We start from the raw sequence: 23,926 nt of genomic DNA on the forward strand, positions 1-23,926 counted from the left end.
GCTAGTTATCTTTGGTCTATTTTATGCACAAATTTACAGCTTACTAATTCTCTACATGCTCTTTTTCCTATGATAATTCTGCAAAGGGCTAGACCAGCCTAGCTTCTGAACAGAGGCAGAGACTAACCTTATGGCAGAAAACAGGGAAAAAAGAGCTTTGGTTTTCTACTCAGGACTAAGGTTAGTCTCTTTATTCCCTTTACTATCATTCTCAGTCAGTGGGACTCTGATTTCCTTTCCTTAGGAGAATTTTACTCCTGAAAAATGAATGAAAAGTTGTTTCTCAGAAAAGCTGTCTCTACACAATCAACAAAACTGAACCTGTATAAATAAAGAATAAATAAGAACACCCGGAAGCTAACTGAAAAGCAAGGGAAAGATGTTCTTCAGGGGGCAATAGATCTCCCCCTTCCCTCCCCTCCAAAAAAGTTAACAGGAAGCCTCAGAGAGCCTCACACCCCAGGTAAGGCTGTGCAGACAGTTCAGTCAAGACAAAACCTGGATGTGACAGCTGAGCAAACAGCGAGAGCTTCAGCAGCTCAGCAGGAAGCTTCACCAGGCACGGGTTCCTGCCTCCCTCCTGTGGAGGTCAGGGGGAAGTGCAGGAAGCGGCAAGAGCCAGTCTCCTAGGGCTCACACAGCGGGAGGGACAAGTACAAGTTGAAGGCTCATTTCCCAATTCCCAGAAGTCCACAGTATCTAAGATGTAGCCCTTTGTGACCACCATGAACTCTGCTAAGGATTCTCTAGAGAAGAAGCCAGCCTTACAGGTCTTGGGTCTCTGCAAATAAATGCCCCCATGGTGCTTAGAGATAGGTTTAAATTGCCCCCAAGCAAAAACTCCATTGCAAAAGTCAACCCTACCTCCAGATGCTCCTGTAGGAAAACTAACAGAAGGTTTTTTCCTCTTCCCTCCCCCCACCTTCCCAAAGGAGAGAAAAACTACCACGTGCGTAAAAAAGCTGGGATCCCAGAGTTTCAAACACTGCCACAAATACCCCAGGATCACTAAAGGTATCCCAAAATAGAAGAATGAAAGCCAGTGTGCCAGGAACCTCCTGCAGGTTACCTTTTAGAGCACTCACACACCTCTACCAGGTTGGGATGATACCAGTCTGAGAGAAGCCAGACACGTTCTCAATGCTCACAGCCAGTGAGCAAGAAAAGAAACAGCCTGGGCTGACTAGAGCCTGTACTGTCCCCAGTGTGGTGCACTGTGCAATAGATCACTCAGTAATTCTACTTATTAGAAAAGATGTCCAAGTCCTGAGGGAGGAAATACACCAACAATTAAGAGTTCTGAGTAGAAAACCAAAGCTAAAAAAAAAAAAAGAAAAGAAAACCAAAGCTCGTGGATGAGGGTGACCAATTTAGACATCTCCAGGTGTCCTTCTCTCCCATCATGGCAGAACAGTTGCCATGGAGAAGGAATTGACAAATGCACAAAGCTCAAAAGTTCAAATCTCAGAGGGTGTCAGTTTTTGCATGAGAGAGTATAGTTCTTCCACACTATAAATTCCAGCACCCGGTCAAGGGAACTGTAATTGGAAATTTTAATTTACTGAAATACTAAACTAAGCTAAACGTAATGATCAAATGAAGAACTTTTATGGCACATGAAAGAGTCAGCACCCAGAACAAGATATGCCAAAGGGACCAAAAGGAAAGGCTTTCAGGGTTCTCAGCAGTCAGATGAGAGACAAGGACAGCAAAACTGTAATAAGTATATGGCCACTAAGTTCCAGACATCCTGTATTGGCACTTGACTCACTTTAGGGCAAATGCAAGTTAACTCATGGGCTTCTCCAATGAGAACTAATCTGTCCCTGTTGAGAATTTAACCCTTCCCAAAACTTCCTCAGGCTGATTCTATCCCTTCTTCCCTTCACACAAAAAGCAAGACTGTTAAAACCAGAACACTCGTCTCTCTACTCAACTGCATGCCAGGTCTCTCTTGTGCTACCTCGGGGCAGCCAGGATAGCGTCCTATGCTACCCCACAAACTACCACTGGTAATTAGGTTCTCTGACTCTAACCTAAATCCATCTTTCTCCAACACCCCAAAAATCTGACTCCATGTAAAAGTCCTAGGATTCCATAAAAATTCATCCCAACCCCCACTGCTTCTTCTATTCCCCTCCCACATAGTAAACCAAAGAAACACCTTTTCCTCCCCCCTGTAGAGATCATTCATTTTCAACCCATTTCCCTAAATACTGTTTCTAACACCTCATGTAAAGACCTGAAAATGATGGGGAAGGAAATATCCCCGGGCATCCCAGCAGGGGGACAGGCCCCCAAGGCAAAGTCAGGAGATCAAAAGAGAAAACTGCTTAATACACATTCTCAAAGAGAAAACTGCTTAATACACATTCAAAGTCTTTCTGGATTGCCACCCTGAATTTCCCAGGGGAACTCAGAGTCCAGTATACTTTCTCAGAGACCTCAAAAGCCAGGCTGGAGAGCCAGTTCATATGCTGGAGTGCTAGTAGGCATCACCACTTCCGCAATTTTGTTCTTGCCCAGTTATAAGTTAGTGACTGTAATCAGGCTGCTCCATTGTCCTGGGTACTGGCATCGGACTGCCAACCTCATTGGTATTGCTGCCCTGTCCACTTCACTGGTCTGTGCAGCAGCCGCCTGTTCAGCATCACTGGTAAGAACCCCCACCACTTACCCTCCCTCCAGGTCACCTATGAAATGTAGAACAGACACCTAGCTCCTCCACCTGTTCCTATACCCACCAAATCTGCTCTTCCTATTCTCTTCGTAGTAGCATCCCAAGCCAGGATCTAAAAGCCTCCATCTAAAGCTTGCACAAAAATGATGAACATTTCCAGGCTATGCAAGTGACTCATTCAAATCAACGTGATCTGACTTCCTAAGAGACTGGAAGTGTTGCAAGGACACAAGCGGGGCTCCTTGCCAATTCAAAATTCTATGCCAAATGGGTGGTATCTTCCGGGGCTGGGGTGCCCTCAAGAGCCAAAAGCACAGTACTCTCTCTCCCAGATAGAAAATCACATTGGAGGATAAATATTGGGGATAGTAAACCAGGAGGCTGAGACAACCCTAAACCCAGATACCAGGAAGCCAGAATAGATTCTACATTGACATGTGATCACCTGGCTGTGGGCCAGAAACAGAATATACCACAGGCAAATTGGAAAAAAATGATTTTAGGGTAATGGAAAAGATTTTTTTTAAAAGGTGGAGAAAAGAGTCTGAAAAAGCAAAGTTTAATTAAAAAATCATATACACAAAACAACTTCTGATTCGTTTTAAGCTCTCCCACTGGGTCTTTCACAGGCAAGTTTCCCATTGAGTCCAGATCACCTAAAGATGTAACAGTCAGCCAGCCCTTTCTGACCAGGTGGTCAACAGTAACTGCTCCTCAGGCTCGAAAGGATGTCCAAGGCCTGAGTGACTGAACAGCAAGGTTGGCTTCCTGGGTGCTTCAGAATGCCAGTTTCTTCATCAGCAGATAAACTCTGGAATCCACTTCAAATCCATGCAGGTTGTTGGCATCACCCTGCAGCCTCATGAGCAGGCCACCATAGGACACATAGGCAGAGCTGAAATGGAAGTCCCATGAGTTTAAGCTCTGGAGCAGCAGCAACCCAGTCGCTCTCCATCCCAGCTTAAGAAAAAGAGGCACCCTTCTAGCGTTTTGTCATTAGGAACCAACATTCAGACAAAGATGAATGCACAGATATGTGCAAAGTAGTGTTCTTTTTATCAACAAAAGTGGAAAATGCTACATGCCCAAAATAACAGAAATGGTCAAACGAATTAAGGTATATCCATTTACTGGAATGTTATGCAGCTATTAAATTGTTTAAGAAAAGCTTTAAACTGACACATGGAAACCTGTTTTATATAACTTGAAGGCAAATGAGCAGAAGAAAACATTGTAACAAACAACGTGATCTCAAGGAAAAAAGTACACAGGAAAAAAACCTAGAATATTCAAAAATGTTTGTGTAAAAAGTTCCCAATGGGTATAGAATTATAGGTGACTTTTCTTGCTTCTTCAGATTACTTCTCTGCTTTTCCAATTTCTTACAAAGGGCACATACTGTTTTGATAAAATTTTAAAGAAGAGAAAAGAATAGTTGGGCAAGGAAACCAAAGAACCAGGGATTGGATTACAGAGTAGTGAAACACACACACACAAATAAACAAATACCAAAAAACCTTGCAGTTTAATCACTTAATGCTGCATTTAGTTCCTGGGGAAGCAACCTTCCTTTGCACTTCCCATATCAAGATCATCAGTTTCTCATTTGGACCCCTGAGCCCTGAGGGCCTGACAAAGGGCCAAGCGAGCAGCCTACATTTCGGCTTGGAAACTGTTCCAGAACAGACAGTTTCCTTCTAAGTCCTACCTAGGTCTGAGGTGCTTGGGGAGAGACCCAACCCAGGAAACATGAAGCATGGCCCAAATTTTCAGAGCGGAGCTCAGATTATCAGAATAGGGCTGGGGGACAAGGGTTCTCACAAGACTATGGAACTTACAGACGCGTTGCTGCTTCAGTAGAAGTTTCGTCGCCCTCAATTCTGTATACTTTCCCATACATTACATACTCAAACTGGTCAGCCCTGTGGAACAGTAGGAGCAAGGTTATTCTTCAAAGTAGTAAACAAAAGTAAGAAGCTCTTTAAAAATGGTTAACTGGTAACTAAGTGTCACCATTCTAACAGACGTTTTCCAAACACAATGCCATTTAGTCCTCCCAGCAACCATATGAGCAAGGTGTGATCATCTGCACTTTACTGATGGGGAAACTGAGGCTGCAAGAGGTTAAAGCCATTCAACAAAGAACTGGTAGGGCTGAGATTTGAACTCAGTAGAGCTCCAAAGCCCTTCCATCACACCAAACTCTCTCCCAAGACGCAAGGCTCACATAGCCTGAGTCACTCGATGGTCATCTCCTTAGCCATCGATAAGGCACAACCCACAAGCATGTAATCGCTGTCCTGGAAAAACACCTGGTTGTTTGAATTTTTTTTTTTAAGATTTTATTTATTTATTCATGAGAGACACAGAGAGAGAGAGAGAGAGAGAAAGAGAGAGAGAGAGAGAGAGAGGCAGAGACACAGGCAGAGGGAGAAGCAGGCTCCATGCAGGGAGCCCGACACGGGACTCATTCCCAGGACTCCAGGATCATGCCCTGGGCCGAAGGCAGGTGCTTAAACCGCTGAGCCACCCGGGGATCCCCACTAAATTCTTAAGTGCAGCAATTTCCTTAAGGTTGCTCAGATACTACTGATAATCATTTATTCCACAAATTAAATAAGGGTTTTTTCCTATACCACTTATCTACTTAGTCCTCAAGCATATTTCAAGTACTCCTTTCCTGGGAGGGAAGTACTTCACTTCCTCACCTGGAAGGCCTATCATCTGTGGGGTTGTATTCACCGTCATCCAGGGTACCATCTTCATATAATGTACTGGCTATGACCAACCGGAACTTGTCACCTGAAAATCACGGTAATACCAGAGGCTAAAGAACAGCTGAAATGTCAAAAAGCCTTCTGCTATTGTCTGTGTTCAATACTTACCCAAGTCTACAGGGTAAATCTGAATGTTTACATCTAAGATCAGGTCCATTTTGAAAGATTCACTCTCACAATGTAGCCGAGACACTGGAGGGAGGTAGAGAAAGAGTGGCATAGGTAATTGCCAGGCTCTGCAGACCCCGCAGACCCCACTTTGAGGGATTACATGCAATTGAGCACTCATTCGAACCCCATCTGCATCCACTAGCCTCTCATCTGCTCTCAAAGAAGTGCAGACTCAATGAGAACCAGATATGCCAGAAGGAAAGGAGTGAAAACTATGGCAAGTGGACAGAATCACAGAAAACAACCAAAGGTCCCTCTGGCAATAAATAATATCCAGGTTCTAGGCCTGCCTAGGTGATTAAGAAACAACCTGACTTTAGACAAGTTATTCATTCATCCAAAGGTTTTGTCTTTTTTTTTTAATAAAGATTTTATTTGTTTATTCACGAGAGACACAGAGAGAGAGACAGAGACACAGGCAGAGGGAGAAGCAGGCTCCCTGCAGGGAGCCCGACTTGGGACTCCAGATCACACCCTGGGCCAAAGGCAGGTGCTCAACCGCTGAGCCACCCAGGGATCCCCCCAAAGGTTTTGTCTTGGGGCGCCTGGGTGCCTCTGTTGGTTATCTGCCTTCAGTCCAGGTCGTGATCCGGGGTCCTGGGATGCAGCCCCGCATCCGGCTCCTTGCTCAAGCAGGGAGTCTGCTTCTCTCTCTCTCTCTCTCTCTCTCTCTGCCCCTCCTCCTCACTCATATGCTCTCTCTCACTCTGCTTTCTCTATCAAATAAATAAATCTTTAAAAAAAAAAAAAAAGTTTTGTCTTTCTGTGCCAGCTGCTGTGCTGAGTGGACTATCAGGACTGTTAAGACCTGGTGTTTGTCTTGAAGAACATCTCAGTCTCTGGACAAAAGAAGAGACCCCCGAGGAGGCCCAGTCTGATCAATGGCAGAATAAAGAGCTGTATGGCAAGCAGCAATCCTAATTCAGAGCGGATGTCACAAAGGGCTAGAGGTTCTCCGGACAATACAAGAATACAGGCTCTGAAGTCGGATTAGTCACTGTGCAGCCCTGGGCAGCTTACTTAACTTCTCGGGGCAAAATGGGTAAGACACCAACTACTTCATGGAGGCTCCTGAGAGAACTGGGCAGGACGAAGTGTGTGTAAGGTGCACGCGACAGCGCCCAGCAGAGTGGGGAGCGACCGGAAGATGCACAGGAGGGCACCAGCACCGTGAGAACGGGCCACCCGGGCACCGGGCGCAGCCTGTGTGGAGCCAGGCGGAGATCGGGAGACGCCGAGTTCCCATCGATCCAAGGCCTCCTGATGGGGATTCCTGAGTCAGGAACTGCCGGCAGGGGCGGGCCACGCGGCGTGGGAGGACCAGGGGCCCACAGGCGTGTCCCCGAGGAGGTTAGCCCCTGACTCGGCCGCCCCTACGTCTACCTCCACCTTACCTCGGTCAAACTTCTTGCCCTCCGGGTCAATGTCTTTCACATCGAAAATATCCTCAAACAGGATGCCCGCCATGGTGAGGAGGCCACGAGAGTACGAGAGGGGCCGGGAGCGCGACCACGCTAGGGGTACGCGCTCCCCCTCGCGTGGAGGCAAGGAGAGAAGGAGAGAGCGCGCCCAGAGAGCGGCCGCAGAGCCCTAGAAACACGCATGCGCGCGGGCAGGCAGCGCCGCCGCCACTTCCGCCGCCGGCCCTCGGGGCTCCCGAACTTCCGCCCCGAAAGACTCCTTCCGAGAGGCCTCGGGAGTTGGGGGCGGGACTCGGGGCCGGGTGGCTCCGCCCCGGGGCGGGGACCCGGTTAGTCCCACCCCCAGCCGAGGCGGCGCGGCGTCTCGCAGGACGCGGAGGCTCCACTGCGCCCTCTTGAGAGGCCGGGTCGGGACGCCTGGAATGCAGGCGGGCCTACCCCAGCCCGGGACCTTGATCCTTGGCCCGGAGAAGCCCGGCGCAAGCCTTCCCCGCTGGTCTGCGTGCCCGCCGAGGGCACAGTCCACGCGGAGGGCGGACGGGGCGGAACTCCGCCCCCAGCGCGCTGACCCTGCAGGGCGCAGAGCCCAGTCCGCACAGCTGGCACCGAGGCTTCCCAGCCGGGCCCGGGCTGGACCGGGCTGGACCGGGCTGGACCGGGCTGGACCGGGCTGGACCGGCTTGGCCCTGCTGGATGTCACCCGAGCCGGCTCCGTCCCGTTTGGGAATTTGCCATGATGTCACTATGGGGAAGAGGAAAGCCTGCGCGCGTCCCTTCCCCTGGCACAGCACCCTCCCTACCACTGCCCTCTTCCCCGGGGCCCCACTCTCTTCCCCTCCGCCTCTTCAGCCCGGCTGACGTTTAACCCCATCACACAGCGCTGCCCCTGCAGCTTGGTGCCACCTGTTCCCCCACCCCCGCCTTCTCCCTCTGGACGCTGATCTACGTGCCCCTTCAGGCTGGCACCGTCCGCTCCCACAGATACGAGCTCCCCCCTCCTGGGCGCTGCTCCTCTCACGCTGCCCCGCTCCTGGGCACCGCCTCTGCCTCCCGCAGGCCCCTCCATCCTGGTCCTGCGTCCTCCCGCACACTGCCGGTTTCCTGGGCGCCGGCCTCTCCCCGGACACGCTCTCTCATACATTGCCCATCCACCCTGTGCCCACCCCACCCTCTGCTCCATCCTTCTCCAGACCCTGATAGAGAACACAGATCCCCAGGTGGCGAGACGTCAGCAGCTACTCGAGTTTCTCCTTGGGCCCAGCCCGGGAAAAACGACCTCTGTACCCCCACGCCCGCCTTCCAGGAGCCTCCTCGCCAGCACCTAGACATCTCTCCCCTCGGGCCTCACCCCTTCACCTTCCCTCCCTGTCTCCACCCCTGTACACCCCGCAGGCCAGGTTGCTCCAGGTGTGACTTCCTAGAAGAGGAACCCTGGAGAGGAGGAGGAGGGAAGAGGTTGAGACACGGAGGGTCTCAGTTCCGAGCATCACCTCCTCACCCCCGCCTTCTGGGCCTAGCGTCCCCCTCCGAGTCCCTCCAGCTTTGCTTCTCACCCTCGACGGAGCAGAGAGGGGCCTTGCGAGGCCCGTCTGAGCCGCTGCCCGCCCCCCCCCCCCCCCGAGGCAAGAGAAGGCGTCACTCCTGAGAGATTGAGCCCAAAGGGTGTGATTTAGACGGCTTTGCCGCCCCGGGCCCCAGGCCCTCCCGAGCCCCAGCCCCTCCTGCCCCTCCTGCCCCTCCCGCCCTGGCACTGGGCGCCACCGGCCGGGCCCGGCCCATCCACGTGCCAGCGGGCCCGCCCCCTCGCCCCCGGCGCCCCTCGGTCCCGGGCCTCTGCGCCGAGGGGGCGCAGCCTAGCACGTTCCAAGCGCCCCCTGCCGCCTCCCGGGTGCCCAGGAGGCCGCTCCAACGCAGACCCCCGCCCGGCTGGGCCGGCCCCTGCGGATGGGCGGGCGGGCGGAGCGGCACGGAGGGCACCGCCCCCGGCCCGCCCGCCGAGGAGGGAACGCGAGCGGGAGGCTGAGCCAGCAGCGCCCGCCCGGGGCCCGCCGCACTCTGCACTCGGCCGCCCGGGCGGCAGGGACGGGACGGTGCCGGCGCGGGCTCAGCGGGCCGGGGACGAGCCCGAGCCGGAGCCCGAGCCCGAGTCGCTGCGGGAGGCCGGAGGGCTGTAGGCGGAGATGGCGGCCGCTGGGGCCGCGGCGGCGGCGGCGGAAGGGATGGAGCCGCGGGCGCTGCAGTACGAGCAGACCCTGGTAAGCCCGGGCGAGCCCTCGCACGACGCTCCGGGACCGCTGCTCCGGGTTACCTGGGAAGCGCGGCGCCGGGGGCCTGCCCTCAGCCCGCCGCGGCCTCTGAGCTGGGGAAACCGAGGCTCGGGGGCCTGAGAGGCTGGAGGGCTAAAGGGTGGAAAGCTGCATCCAGCTGGGGCGGGGGGGCCTACGGAACGAGGACATCAGGTGCTTATCCCAGGTGTCCTTCCCTTCACCACCCCCACAGAAACACATTTTCTTTGCTCTCCCCATTCGCACCTGGGTTGAGGTCTTAGCACCCCACTACCCCTCCCCAGCGCCACTCGCACCCTGGAACTTCTCTCTTCCCTCCCATCTCCACCACCCTAGACATTCCCTCTGCCCCCACTAAGTGCGTGGCACTACGCTGTAGGTAGAAACAAGAGTGTGTGGAAAGATGTTCAGACCCAAATTCACCCCCAGCCCTGACCCCTGGGGAGCTGGCAACCCCGCCTTGGTAGGGACCCTTAGGGATTCTCTGGGGGGAAAGGCAGCCTGCCACCCTAGGATACAGGAGGTTTCTGGAGGATGTGTCAAGCAAGGAATGGGTGTGGAAATTGGGACCTTTGTCCATGCTGACTCTGGGTATCCAGCCCCCACCCACCTCAGGGGTGTCCCTTGACCTCACTAGAAGCAGGGGTCCTGGGGTTTTGAGCTGACTCATGGCCACCACTGTAACTTAGTGTTCGAGAAACATTTTGCCCCTCCTTGTGTCACTGGGCAGAGGACCCAAACTCTAGGAAAGGGAATGGGCCCTGTGGCTCCTTTTTACCAGCTTGGGTTGGAATTTGTCCAGGAAGGAGGCAGGGAGGGAACATCTCCAAAAGGAGGGGTCCTGGGCTGTGGCTGGGGCTGGGAGGTGCCCCATTATAAGAGAGGGACAGGATGAAAGGATGAGAGACAGGTGGTAAGGATGGGGGTGGGGCAAGAAGTGGGGGACAAGTCTTTGGGTAGGGGGGAGGTGTCTATCAATCTGCACTGGCTGGGAATGGGGCTTTAGTCAAAGAAGCCAGGCACCTGACCTCTGAAATGGTGTGTATCTGTTGCACCAGCCACATCTCCACCTCCTTCGCCTGGTCTCTATCTCTGGAACCGATCCTCAGGGTCACGCTCTCTCTTGAACACGCTCTGCTCCAGCCTCTCCCCCTTCTCCTTCTAATCCCTTTGTCTTTCTCCCGCACACTCACCTCCCCCTCCTGCACCGTGTCCGCCTCTTTGTATTCTACTTTCTTTCTCTCTTTTCCTCCTTCCTTCTTGCCCTCTCCTCTCCTCCTTTCTCTTCTCTGCCCCTTCCTCTGGCCTCACTTTTCCCCCTTTCTCCTCTCTCTGGTGCGCTCTCTCTCTCTCTCTCTCTCTCTCTCTCTGTCTCTATCTTCCCCTCCCTACCGCCCCCCCCACACCAACCCCAGCCCCAACAGGAGCCCTTTGTGTCCCGAAGCTCTGCGGGTGGCAGCCGGAATCTACTCCTCCCCACCCCCCAACACACGCCCAGCTTGGCAGGTCTCGGCAGCGACTCTCCCGACTCTCACCCCAACAAGTCACAGCCTGGCCATCAGCCTCTGCTGGCCCCCAACCCACCACTGGGCTTGGGGCAGCTGCAGAGTGGGGCTGAGGCCACTAAGCGCTCTCCACCCACCCAGAGACTTGTCCACTCCCAGCTGGGCTGGCAGGCTGGTGGGGCGGGGGCAGGCACTGGAGAATAGGGACAAGGGGATTAGGGTGGGTGGGAAGGGTGCAGCTGAGTTGGTCACAGGCTAGAGGCCCAGCAGGAACGTGATAAGGATTGAGGCCCCGCCTGTTCCTAGGCCCGACTCAGCTACCCCCAGTTCCCTGAGGCCCTCATTGTTACCCTTCTGTCCTTGAACATCCTTATTCTCTGACCTTCCCTCCTCCCACTTTTGGACTGCCTAGGTTTTTCCATCTTTTCCTCCTCTGGGGCCTTCCCTCCCACTCCTCCTCCATGCTCCCCAGCAGGCCTGGGAGAAGAGGACCGATTATTCTGCTACCCTCAGCACTGTGCCCTGTACCTCAGCTGTCCCTGTCCCCTCCAGCCAGGACAGCCCCCACAGTCTGCAGTGTGCATTGTTTCCACACCCCAAGCCCAAGTGGGGACTGTGGATTCAAGAGGAGGCATAGAATGTGGAGGCTGGGAGAAGGGGAGTTAGTGCAGTGGCCCCCACTCCGCCCACATCTACTAATGCCCCCATCATCTCTATTGCTCAGATGTATGGCCGCTATACTCAGGACCTTGGGGCCTTCGCCAAAGAGGAAGCTGCTCGGATTCGCCTGGGAGGGCCTGAGACCTGGAGGGGTCCACCTTCTTCTCGGGCTCCCCCGGAGCTCCTGGAATATGGACAAAGCCGTTGTGCCCGATGCCGCAGTGAGACCTGGGTTGGGGCAGGAGACCTGGCTGTGCTGTGCTGCGTTGACAGGGGCCATAGAGCTGCCCACTGGGAAGTTGGAGGTTTTGGGGGGAGGGGGTGCGCAGAGGTAGGAGCACTTTGGTGCTAGCCTGCCCATTCTTCCCTTCCCTGCTCACAGTCTGTTCCGTACGCTGCCATAAGTTCCTAGTGTCCAGGGTTGGTGAAGACTGGATCTTCCTGGTCTTGCTGGGGCTTCTCATGGCTCTGGTTAGCTGGGCCATGGACTATGCCATCGCTGCCTGTCTACAGGGTAAGGACAAGGACTGGCAAGGGGAAGGCTGGGAGGAACCAACCTGTTCCCTCCATGCCACACTTGTCCAAGTATCTTGGCTACTTGGTCACTGACCGTGTTCCCCAGCCAGCCTGACTGCCCCCTCCTCAGGCATAATCACCGCCACACCCACAGGCCACAATTTTCCTGCCGCCCCTCTTACCTAGTGTGATTTTTGTCCCAACGAATGCCCTCTAGGGCCCCCCTCAACCCCTCCTGCCCAGTTCTCTGCGATTGGTATTCCCTGGGACAGCTTGTCATATCAGTATGCCCCAGTGGCTAGGTGGGGACTGGGTGTGTGCACTCGGGGCCTAGCAGCTCGTCTTCTCCCCACAGCCCAACAGTGGATGTCCCGGGGCTTGAACACCAGCCTCTTTCTCCAGTACCTGGCCTGGGTCACCTACCCCATTGTCCTCATCACCTTCTCAGCTGGATTCACACAGATCCTGGCTCCTCAGGCTGTCGGTACAATAAAAGAGAAGGGGAGGGTGGAGATGGGACCCCTTGAAATGGGCACAGCAGATGATTCTCCTGGAATTATACCTTCTCCAGGGTCCGGCATCCCTGAGATGAAGACCATCTTGCGGGGAGTAGTGCTGAAGGAATACCTCACCCTGAAGACCTTTGTAGCTAAGGTCATCGGGCTGACCTGTGCCCTCGGCAGTGGGATGCCCCTTGGCAAAGAGGTAACCTCGGGTTGGGGCATAAAGGAGTCCCTCCCAGTGGAGGAAGAACACAGACCAGAACTTAACTGAAAAAAAAAAAAAAAAAAAAAAAAAAAACAGAACTTAACTGCAAAAAAAAAAAAAGAACACAGACCAAGGTCAGGGTGTGTCCCTTACCCACTTACAACCTGTCCCCACCCCCCAGGGCCCTTTTGTGCATATCGCCAGCATGTGTGCTGCTCTGCTCAGCAAGTTTCTCTCCCTCTTTGGGGGCATCTATGAGGTAAAGGGGAGCCCGGGGTAGGGTAGAGGGGAGGGGTGGGCTGCCAAGGCTGTGCTGATGCCCGTCTCCAACCACTACTACCACTCTTGCCAGAATGAGTCCCGGAACACAGAGATGCTGGCCGCTGCCTGTGCCGTGGGAGTAGGCTGCTGCTTTGCGGCACCTATTGGAGGTAGGCAGTCAGTGGAGCCCCCCAGCTCTGCCCTTGGAAACCCCTCCTGTGCCCCTCTCATCTGGCCCTGAGTCCTTAGGCCGGGCTCAGGCCTCAAGTGGCACTCTGCCTCGCCCCCACCCAGGCGTCCTATTCAGCATCGAGGTCACCTCCACCTTCTTCGCCGTGCGGAACTACTGGCGGGGCTTCTTTGCTGCCACCTTCAGTGCCTTCATCTTCCGGGTCTTGGCAGTCTGGAACCGTGATGAAGGTTGGGGTGGTATGGGGTGGGGGGACCTGGGGAATGAGGAGAGCCCCTGAGATGGTTCAGGTGGGGGCCCAAACACAATGCCGGTCTCCCTCTGCTACTCTTCTTTCCTTTCAGAGACCATTACAGCTCTCTTCAAAACCCGATTCCGGCTTGACTTCCCCTTCGACCTCCAGGAGCTGCCAGCCTTTGCTGTCATTGGGTGAGGAGCTCAGGGAGCCGGGTGCATCAGAGTGGAGGAGGTAAGGAAGGGAAAAACCCCTTTTACCTCGATCCTTCTTCCCTCTCCAGTATTGCCAGTGGCTTTGGGGGAGCGCTCTTTGTCTACTTGAACAGGAAGATTGTCCAGGTGATGCGGAAGCAGAAAACCATCAACCGCTTCCTTATGAAGAAGTGAGTTGGACCTGGGCTCCTCTCTAGTCCCCTTTGGGTTGTGCAAGGGTCACAGTGGGGCGGGAGGGCCAATGACAGGTGAGATGACAACTAGTAGTTAAAAGTGCCAGTTAAAGACGGTGCTTCATTGAGAAAATCAGCCAGTGGTGTTTCCCAGGATAATTGAACATTTAGGGTTTTATATGGATTATCTCAAAATTGGCACTTTGGGTGGGTATTTTTTTTTTAAGATTTTATTTATTTATTCATGAGAGACAGAGGCAGAGATACAGGCAGAGGGAGAAGCAGGTTCCCTGTGGGGAGCCCAATGAGGGACTCAATCCCAGGACCCTGGGATCACACACCGAGCCAAAGGCACACGCTCAACCACTGAGCCACCCAGGTGCCCCAAAAATTGGCACTTCTAAATTTTTAGTCAAGGCAGTTTAGATTAAAGAGTAAGACTTCCACGGTGCACCTGCCTAGTTCAGTCAGAAGAGCACACAACTTTTGATCTGAGGGTTATGAATTTGAGGCTTATATTGGGTGTAGAAATTACTTAAAAATAAAATTTAAAAATATATATATTATAAAAGAAGACTAAGCCTTCCTTAGGCCCTGGGCTTGGCCAGATGGCAGCACTCCCTAGAGAGTGTTAGTTTTCCTCCTGTTGAAGCACGGAGATGGGTGAGATTTTTTTTTCTCTCTAGAGCATAGCTCTCTCATTTGTGACCTTGAGGGTTAGGAGTGGGGAGGCCTGGGATGTGACTTCTGTTGGGACTGACGTCCTTCAGAGAAAGGGCAGCCCACTGAACCTGCTCCCTGTGGCACCTTTGGTCAACTTCACGAGTGACCCCAGCTTTTCCCAACACCGACCTTCACTCTAAGTCACCACAGAGAAACACAGAAGCAAAAGCTTTTCCACACTCACACAATGCGCCCTTCAGCCGGGGCTTCTGGGAGCATGGGGAGGAGTCACAGCTAGGAGGTGTCCAAGAGAGGGCTGGGGGTGGGGGGTTTGGACTTTCTGCTACCTACATAGGGAGTTTCGAGCCAACAGAAAGGCATTTGGGTTTATAATAACCCCAGATGGCCACCACCCTTGAGGCCATCATGTCATGAACACCAAAGGGGATCTTCTCTCCCAACTGGGTGCTTTTATGTAAGAGCTGAGACTCCGCTGTGATCTCAGCCCTGAGGTATGTGAGGGCACCCAGCCTATCACCAGTCTGTAGTAGGTACACCACCCATGTTTGATGCTATGAAACCTACATCCCTAGACGCCTGCTCTTCCCGGCTCTGGTGACCCTGCTCATCTCCACTCTGACTTTCCCCCCTGGCTTTGGACAGTTCATGGCCGGACAGGTAAACCCAGGCAGAATGGACACTTGTGCTTTCCCTTGGGGTACATCGCTTCTAAAGCCAACGGCCTCTGTTCTCCTGTGGGCCCCTTTCCTTCATCCTGGCTGTTCCCCGGCCTGAGGCACACCTGTTCACCTATAGCTCTCACAGAAAGAAACTCTGGTCACCCTGTTTGACAACCGGACATGGGTCCGCCAGGGCCTGATGGAGGAGCTAGAGCCACCAGGAACCTCACAGGCCTGGAGCCCACCACGTGCCAACGTCTTCCTCACCTTGGTCATCTTCATTCTCATGAAGGTAGGGCTCCTTCCTTGTATATATAGCACCTGCTGACCTGGGCTTACTAGGTGCCAGACACTGTTCTAAGCACTTTCCACAGAGTCATTCCTTTTAAGTCTCACAGCAGTGCTACGAGAAAGGTACTGCCGGTAGCCCCGTCCTAAAGATGGGAAGTCCAGGCACAGAGAGGTTATATAATTGGCCCAGAGCAAGATGACAGAGTGAGATTTGAAGCTAAGCCATCTAGTTCTGGAGTCCTCACCCTTCCTTCACCTCTGGGGAATTCTGGGAGAGCTGGGAGTTTGTGGCTGATGAGAAGCAAGTTAGGCTCCTCCAGGTGGAGCGGGGGACTGCCTGAGGGTTGGGGGTGCCTCTGCCTGTTTGAACCGCCTCCTGCCTGCAGTTCTGGATGTCTGCACTGGCCACCACCATCCCGGTGCCCTGCGGGGCCTTCATGCCGGTCTTTGTTATCGGTGAGTCCACAGCCACCTCCTCTCCAAGCCTGCACCCTCCCCACCCCCTGGCCAGCCCCTCTCTGCCTGGGAGCGGGTTTTGGTCCAGCCTCAACCCCTACCCCCTGCCTGTCCCCTGTACTGAGTGACCCACTGGCCCCTCCCCCACCTTCTGACCCTCTCTCTTCCTAGTGCCCCTGCCCTCCCCCTCCACTACCTGTTTCTCTTCCCACCCCCCCTCCCTGAAGGAGCAGCATTTGGGCGTCTGGTGGGCGAAAGTATGGCTGCTTGGTTCCCAGACGGGATTCACACTGACAGCAGCACTTACCGGATCGTTCCTGGGGGCTATGCAGTGGTGGGTGAGTGCTCCAGGTCCCCTTGGGACGCCACCGTATCTGAGGTTCTGGTGCCCCCTGCTGGCAGGAACCAGGCTTCCCTCAGCTGCAGAAGCCAGTCCCTTGCTCTGTCTACACTGGGTGAACCTGAGGGTCCCTAGAGGACCATCTCTGGGTGGGGAGGGTCATCTGAGACTTGGGCAGCCTGAGGAGACTGAGGGTGGCTATCTCCAGGGGCAGCTGCACTGGCAGGAGCAGTGACACACACAGTGTCCACAGCCGTGATCGTGTTCGAGCTCACGGGCCAGATTGCCCACATCCTACCTGTCATGATCGCCGTCATCCTGGCCAACGCCGTTGCCCAGAGCCTACAGCCCTCACTCTATGACAGCATCATCCGGATCAAGAAACTGCCCTATCTGCCTGAGCTGGGCTGGGGCCGCCACCAGTATGGAGGGCTGGGCGACAAGGGGGGTGCGGGTGAGGGTCAGAAAGACCCCTCTCAGACCCACCTCCAGCAAGGTCCTCAGACAGTGAAGCTCGACGACCAGCCACCTTGCTCCCTCCTAGTCAGAGCTGCCCCACCCACACCTGAGCACACTGAAAGCAGAAATACTCCTTGGCTCTTAGCCCTGGTCCCCATGACCTCTGGGGCCTTCCTTATGGCCCTGGCATGGTGGTGCTCTGGGCTACCCTCCCCATCCTGACCACAAGCCAAATGCTTCCTCTCTGTGCCTTCAGGCAGTACCGGATGCGAGTGGAGGACATCATGGTGCGGGATGTTCCCCATGTGGCCCTCAGCTGCACCTTCCGGGACCTTCGGTTGGCACTGCACAGAACCAAGGGCCGCATGTTGGCCCTTGTAGAGTCCCCTGGTGAGACCAGGAGGGGATCCCAGCGCTAGGGGCATCTCCCAGGGTTGCTTCTCAGGAAGGGGGAGGGAGCAGGAAGCTCAGAACCAGTGTCCTTGGTTCTAGAGGGAGCAGGCCAGCATTTGCCAGCCAGGAGTTCCCTCTGGTGTGTGGCCTATGTCCAAGGCCACACTCTGGGTGTGAAAGAAGGCCAGTGGGGGTGGGTAGGAGGACCTCATCCCCAGCTCCTGAGTCCTCCCACCTGCTCTATCCAGAGTCCATGATCCTCCTGGGCTCCATTGAGCGCTCGCAGGTGGTGGCATTGCTGGGGGCCCAGCTGAGCCCAGCCCGCCGAAGGCAGTACATGCAAGAGCGTCGAGCTGCCCAGACCTCTCCACCATCTGATCAGGAGAGTCCCCCTAGCCCTGAGACCTCCGTCCGCTTCCAAGTGAGGAGGAAAACCCCACAATCACACACACTTCCTGAATGTCATGTAGACTAATTGGGAGGGCGACACAGAGGTGATCTGGGCTCTAGCCTCACCGGCCCCTTCCCGCCCATGCAGGTGAACACAGAGGACCCCGGTTTCCCTGCAGCCCGGGGAGAGACTCACAAGCCCCTGAAGCCTGCTCTCAAGAGGGGGCCCAGCAATGCCATGAAATTTGGGGAGAGTCCCACAGGTGAGCCTGTCCCCCACTAACAGAGCTAGAACACGGCCCCTGAGATTTTGCTTGAGCGTATCCCAGGTAAAAGGCTGCCCAGAGGGGCGAGGGGTAACACCAGGACACCTCTCCTCTTGCCCTCCTCACCCGCTGGTCCCCTCCCTCAAAGATGACATCTCCCCCCCCCCCCCACCTGCTTCCTGCCTTGTGTTTGGGACCGCAGGCAGCATGGAGCAGGCAGGCATTGCCCTCAGGAGCCTCTTCTGTGGCAGTCCACCCCCCGAGGCTGCTTCAGAGGTGAGTAGTTGAAATCTGTCTCTTTCTTTCCAGCTCTCTGTCTCCCTGATGCTGAGACCACCTCTCCATTTACCCTGCAAAGCCTGCCTCCATTCTCCCTGCCCTCTGCCCTAGATGTCAGCTCTGTCCCTGCTGCATGCCCTTCCTCTCAACCCCACTGCTTACCCTCACCACCCTCCCTGTAACATCAACTCCTCTTTTCTCTGGCTCTAAACAAGTTGGAGAAGTCGGAATCCTGTGAGAAGCGCAAGCTGAAGCGGGTCCGAATCTCCCTGGCGGTAAGTGCTCCCTCTCTTCCTGCAGTTTAGGAGCCCTAGCTGGGTAGGGCTGGGGGCTAGCAGCATAACCCTCCCCACGCTGGGGAGCAGATACACCCACCTCAACCTCTCCTCAGCCACTAGCTGCCAACCTCCCTCCCTCTCTTCTAGAGTGACTCAGACCTGGAAAGCGAGATGACTCCTGAGGAGGTAAGGTGTGACTGGACTCTGGCCCCTCATTTTTCCTGGCAGTGTTCAGTCATCATCTTGGCTGCTGTCCCCATGGGAGGGACCATGGGGTGAAAGGGGGCAGGCCAGTTTTCAGGGAGGTGAGAGGAGCTATTGGCCCCATCCCTCTAATCCTCTCAGTCTCATCCTCTCAGATTCTGGAGTGGGAGGAACAACAGCTAGACGAACCTGTCAACTTCAGTGACTGCAAGATTGACCCTGCCCCGTTCCAGCTGGTGGAGCGGACCTCTTTGCACAAGGTAGGGTCAATGGCCAGGGGCTGGCCTGGGCTCTCAGGAGCACAGGGTGGGGATCTAGGTCTTCCCACAGCTTGGGCTCAGGCCAGTGTGTGTGTGGTAGGGGAACAGAACAGCAGAGGGTGGGCTCTTTGCTGAGATGTTTTTCAGACACATCACCTCAAAGGATGGGAAGCCAGGAGCCAGGGCCCCTTAGCCTCTTCCTGCCTACCATGGAGCCAGGCCTCATTTTTCCTCTGCTCAGCCTTGCCCCCGGGGAACTCTGGACCAAAACAGCAACAAAGACAGGGTTTGAGCTGGGTGGAAGCCAGAAGGCCAGGCGAGGGTCAGAGCCAGGCGGGAGGCTGCCAGCACCCAACAAGGCTGATACACTCACGCTGAAAAAAATGGGTGAGAAACAGGCAGGATAAGAAAATCTAATAAACAAGCTAACAAACATCCAAGTAGGGGTGGGGACACTGCAGAGAAGAGATAAACAGAGATGTGAAACACCCAGTGGGGGGCTTGGAATGTCAGACCCCAGAAAGTCTGACTTAATGTAGGCCAGAAGAAAACTGGTAGGGACACAGGAAAATCGCTCAGTAGAAGGGCAAACTGGCCTGCAGAAGTGGGGAGAAAACTTGAGTGCAGACAGTTTGGAGGGTGGGGCTGACACTGGAGAGCAGAGGGGACTCTCCAGCATAGAGGAGGGGCATCATCCAGGCATTTTCAAACTTCCATGCGAAGGCAGGGAATGCAGGCAAACCCGGCAGGGTGCTGGGGTAGAAACCAAGCGTTGTAGCTAAATTGTTGACAGATTGGACGTGTGAGCCTCCAAGACATGGGGGCTGCCAGCAGTGGAGGAACACTCCCAAGGTCTGCAGCTCTGGAGGTGCAAGCTGTGCCTAAGAGCCAGCCTATCTCGGACAAGAAGGAGCTAGGCCAGAAAGAACAGGGCACAAAGATACAGAAAAGCAAAAGGTAATTTAAAAAAAAAAAAAAAAAAAAAAAAGCAAAGGGCAATAAAGGAACTTATAAACCTTTGGGTAAAGACCTCAGATGAAAGTAGGGAACTACAATACAATTGCAAGAAAAAAATATATAGGCCTGAGAATACACTAAGTTTTTATTTAAAGCCTTTCTCCAAAAAAAAAAAAAAAAAAAAAAAAAAGCCTTTCTCCCTAAGACCACTGCAGTTTTTCTATCATCTTACTTAGTCCTCACATATCCCATAATGATGATAGGGATAATAACGCCATTTTTTTTTTTTTTTTTTTTAGTGCCTGCTGTGCGCCAGGGACTTGCTAAGCTCTTCACATGTTTAATCCTCACAACTGGACTGTAAAATAGATACTGCGATAGTCCAGTTGTTATAGATAACACTGAAACTCAGAGAAGTTAAGCAAGTTGCCCAAGGTCACACAGCTACTATGCAGCACTATCAGACTGGAATCTAAGACAGTCTGACCCAAAGCCTAGGAATTTAACCACTTTAATACCCTGAAACTCAGAAAAGTTAAGCAAGTTGCCCAAGGTCACACAGCTAGTAAGCAGCACTATCAGACTGGAATCTAAGACAGTCTGACCCAAAAGCCTAGGAACTTAACCTCTTTAATACCCTGAGAGACTGAGGCAGTGAGGAGATCACTTGCCCAAGTCAGTACAGCAGAATGAAGCCCAGAGCCCAGATTTCCTGGCCCCAATCCCAGGATTCTTTCAGAAGGCCGTGTTGTTGTCCCTCTCCCGTCAATTCACTGTTCCCAAGCCCAAGATGTGCAGGCCCTCCAACAGGCTCCCTGGTGTCTAATTAAAGTGAAAAAGAACAAAGTAGGTGTTTGTTACAAACTTAAAAATTAGAGGAAGAGAAGAAGCCTTTGAGGAACTGGCTAACAAAAGTACAAAGAACTGGAAGTGATAAGAACATAAAAGATTAGAATTCAAAATGTCCTTGCAGGCCTGAAGAATCAATTAGTAGTAGCCCAGTCAAGTTCAGGAGGAGAACATTCAGGCTGAGAGGGAATCCACTGGAAACTATTTAGGAACCTGGGAGACTAGAGCTGGCCAGCCATGGCAGCTAGATGCCACATTCATCCTGAGGCCACCTACAGACAAGCAGTGGGGGAGGCTAGGGTGCCAAAGCTAGGCCAGCTGGGCTTTACCCAGATCCTCCGTCTGCCGTGCATTAGCTAGCTTTGTAGCCTTGGTGAATTTCTTAGCCTATGTTTCACTTTCCTTATCTGCAGGATGCGGATCAGAGTGCCTACATCATAGGTTTTTCTTTGGATGAAGGACTTGATACAGGAGATTTACAACAGTGCTGGCCATAGTAGGAGTTCAATATATGTAAAGGACTCCTACTTACTGCTTACACCGAGAGGTGGACAGCGGGGTGACTTGAGAAGGCAGTGTAGCCAGGGAAGGGTTGAAGTGTGTAAGAAATTGAGGTCTTCAGGAAAAGAGTGATTATGGGAGGCTGGAAGCTGGAGTGCCTGGCTGAATCTGAGGCTGGAAGGACCAGCTGGGATGGCCTTGGGAAGGGACTTGCGGCCATTCTGGGGAGTCTGGGCTCTAACTCAAGTTTGAGAAAGCTTGGCAGAGCCAAGTTGGAGGGGAGACCAAAAACAGAACCAGTGAGGGTGCTGTGGCCTGGTCCTGGTAAGGATGGTGAGGGAGTCCGAGAGAACAGCCAAGATGTTGAGGATGATCGGCAGATCGGCAGCACTTGGTGACTGCCCAGGACCGGTGGTTTGCAAACCTAAAAGGCATATAAGCCTGCCAGAGGCTCATTCTCATCAGGATTGTGGAGAAAAAGAAAAATCCAAGGAATGATTTAATAAGATACTTGGAAGAAGATAGAGGGATTATTAAATCATAAGGAGACAAAGCTACAGAATTACTGAGACAAGAAATCTCCTAATAAAGATCTGTTTCCCTCTGAAGTCAGATGAGGAAATTAAAGGAAACGTGTAGCACATGGGATTCAAGTTGGATATGAGGAAGTACTTGCTAACCACATGACAGTTACGATAAAGGTATTGAAGGAGCACAGAAAAACTTAGTCTACAACTGAACTTCTGCCTTTAGAAGTATTGTCATGCCTTAGCTGGAGACTTAGGAAAGTTCTGGAAGTCCTCTAATAAAAAATTTAGCAACTGTTTAAGAAAATATTTTTAAAGCTTTAAGATGGTTATAATGAGTGCTGAGTAACTGGTACTCAAAAAGCTGGGTTATCAATGCCCATTTTGATTCAAACACTAAGCCAAGAGGCTTACAAACTCACAACACTGCAATAAGTGATAGGCCCCAACTCCAGGAACTGCTGTGTCAGTAGGGTGTTTTTCAAGACATCTGGCCCAAGAAAATCTACTTAGACCACAAGGGGAACTAGTTGACAATTTCTGAGCCCTGGGGATTATTACATTTGAAAATTGAGGCAAGAGTCCAAAACAAAAACATGGGAGGATGTGGATAGCTGTTACTTCCCTGGACTTCAAGCTACGTCTCAACAGCACTTGGGATGCTGCTTGGGCCCCAGAAAAGGCAAACTGTATGCAAGACAGTGCTTCAGGCCATGACTGAAGTGTCAGAGCCAGGGTGAAGGGACACTTTAACTGCCAGACAACTGGAAGCAAACGGGAAGCATGTGTCAGCCACAGAGTCCAAGGCCAGTACCCTTAAAGGATATGGAACCTCCCTCCTAGGTACCTGTGTGACTGATTGGACATCTGCACAGGACTGGGGCTATACTTCCTCCTCCTGTGGTGTGTTAAAAAAGCTCCTTCTGGAGCTGCAAAGTCCCTTCACCCTGAGCCTCATGCTGCCTCTCCCATAGAATGGGTATCATACTTCCAACAGGACTGAAATCAATGGCTGACTTCAGAATGACCTAGCTCAGTGCCTGGCCAATCATTAGATGTCACATTTGAACAGTTGCTCTCTCCTCCATCATCCTCCTAACACGGGACAAAGAATCCTTTCCTTTCTCTGTTTTTCTATCAACGTAAGCAACATAAAGATTCCCACCACCAAGTTTCTGAGGCCTGGCTGCAGAAACATTCTCATGATTCTTTTCCTTCCAGTGGTCACCCCTCCCACCTGTCCTGGGCCCCTCTGGCCAGTAATTTAAAACTGTCCCCTGGCATATGACATCCAGTATGTTTTCTCCCAAACCCGCAGACTCACACCATCTTCTCACTCCTGGGAGTGGACCATGCTTATGTCACCAGTATTGGCAGACTCATTGGGATTGTCACGCTAAAGGAGGTGAGATGATAATAGCCATCAGACCATTTCTGCTTCGAAAAAGTCATGTAGGCTTGTGTCCAGCCCACCTGGGGGTGGAGTCTGAGCAAGGAGCTCGGAGTCCGTGCACCTGACCCTCTCCCCTTTCCAGCTCCGGAAGGCCATAGAGGGCTCTGTCACAGCACAGGGCGTCAAAGTCCGGCCACCCCTCGCCAGCTTCCGCGACAGTGCCACCAGCAGCAGCGACACAGAAACCACGGAGGTGCATGCACTCTGGGGGCCCCGCTCCCATCATGGCCTCCCCCGGGAGGGGAGCCCTTCTGACAGCGATGACAAGTGCCAATGAACCCCTCAATGTGCGGCCTGAGATGACAGTGGCCATGGCTGTTGGCCCATCCTGAAGCTCTCCTATTCCTTCTGCCTTGGGAAAGGAGGCAGCTACACTAAAGGCTGGAGCCATAGCACCCCCTTCCAGGCCTGGGGTGCTAAGTTCCTCCTCCTGGTTCATCCTACCTGGAATCTGACCCAGTGCCCACCTGCAGCAAGTATTCCATGGGCAGGAAGATCAGCATCCCCCCTGGCAGGATAGGAGTTACTTGACCCCTGAGTCCCTCTGAGGGGGAAAGGGGTAGAACTAAGATGGGTTTATACTGGAACCTCCTCCAATGACCAGATGTATATAGAGATTTACAAAGATTTTTATATTAATTTAATAAAACAAATTCTTAAATAGAACAAAATAAACACCTAATGAGCCACTTATATATAGAATGCCTGTGCCCATCAGCTCTTGTTCTTACCTTGAGCCCTCTTATCTGCCAAAGCCTACAAGGCTCCAAATTCTGCAGCTACCCACACCCTCCTACAGCCCATCAAACTCCAGAGCTCACTGTGTAGAATACAGGATCTACAGAAGCCTCCACTGCTTAGTTATCAACACGCTAGCTGGGGC

General features: G+C 53.2%; 2 protein-coding genes across 4 annotated transcripts; one reads left to right on the forward strand and one right to left on the reverse strand.

Moving 5' to 3' along the window:
- Window positions 1-3,223: 3,223 nt before the first annotated feature.
- POLR2H (RNA polymerase II, I and III subunit H) lies at window positions 3,224-7,279 on the reverse strand. 2 transcript variants are annotated; one of them, XM_041731999.1, is made up of 6 exons: window positions 7,023-7,279; window positions 6,649-6,888; window positions 5,566-5,649; window positions 5,389-5,482; window positions 4,519-4,602; window positions 3,224-3,575 (listed from the first exon to the last, which is right to left on the reverse strand). In XM_041731999.1, coding segments are annotated over exons 2-6 (381 nt in total). In that variant the 5' UTR covers window positions 6,650-6,888; window positions 7,023-7,279; the 3' UTR covers window positions 3,224-3,457. The 2 variants fall into 2 exon arrangements, with proteins under 2 accessions (XP_041587933.1, XP_041587932.1); XM_041731998.1 differs by lacking the exon at window positions 6,649-6,888 and having other exon boundaries at window positions 7,023-7,277.
- A 1,626-nt stretch (window positions 7,280-8,905) lies between these two features.
- CLCN2 (chloride voltage-gated channel 2) lies at window positions 8,906-23,736 on the forward strand. 2 transcript variants are annotated; one of them, XM_041731556.1, is made up of 24 exons: window positions 8,914-9,304; window positions 11,564-11,720; window positions 11,882-12,013; window positions 12,371-12,499; window positions 12,587-12,720; window positions 12,905-12,982; window positions 13,076-13,154; window positions 13,279-13,404; window positions 13,519-13,603; window positions 13,693-13,794; window positions 15,054-15,138; window positions 15,277-15,432; window positions 15,818-15,887; window positions 16,115-16,225; window positions 16,436-16,649; window positions 16,943-17,076; window positions 17,328-17,500; window positions 17,618-17,732; window positions 17,938-18,011; window positions 18,230-18,289; window positions 18,440-18,478; window positions 18,652-18,756; window positions 22,909-22,995; window positions 23,126-23,736. In XM_041731556.1, exons 1-24 carry the CDS (start codon window positions 9,230-9,232, stop codon window positions 23,318-23,320), a joined length of 2,715 nt encoding a protein of 904 aa, XP_041587490.1. In that variant the 5' UTR covers window positions 8,914-9,229; the 3' UTR covers window positions 23,321-23,736. The 2 variants fall into 2 exon arrangements, 1 of the variants encoding a protein (XP_041587490.1); XR_005984218.1 differs by lacking the exons at window positions 22,909-22,995; window positions 23,126-23,736 and having other exon boundaries at window positions 8,906-9,304; window positions 18,234-18,289; window positions 18,652-18,753.
- The last annotated feature ends 190 nt before the right edge of the window (window positions 23,737-23,926 follow it).

The sequence above is a fragment of the Vulpes lagopus genome, chromosome 17 (genome assembly GCF_018345385.1).
Source record: "Vulpes lagopus strain Blue_001 chromosome 17, ASM1834538v1, whole genome shotgun sequence".
NCBI lineage: Eukaryota > Metazoa > Chordata > Mammalia > Carnivora > Canidae > Vulpes > Vulpes lagopus.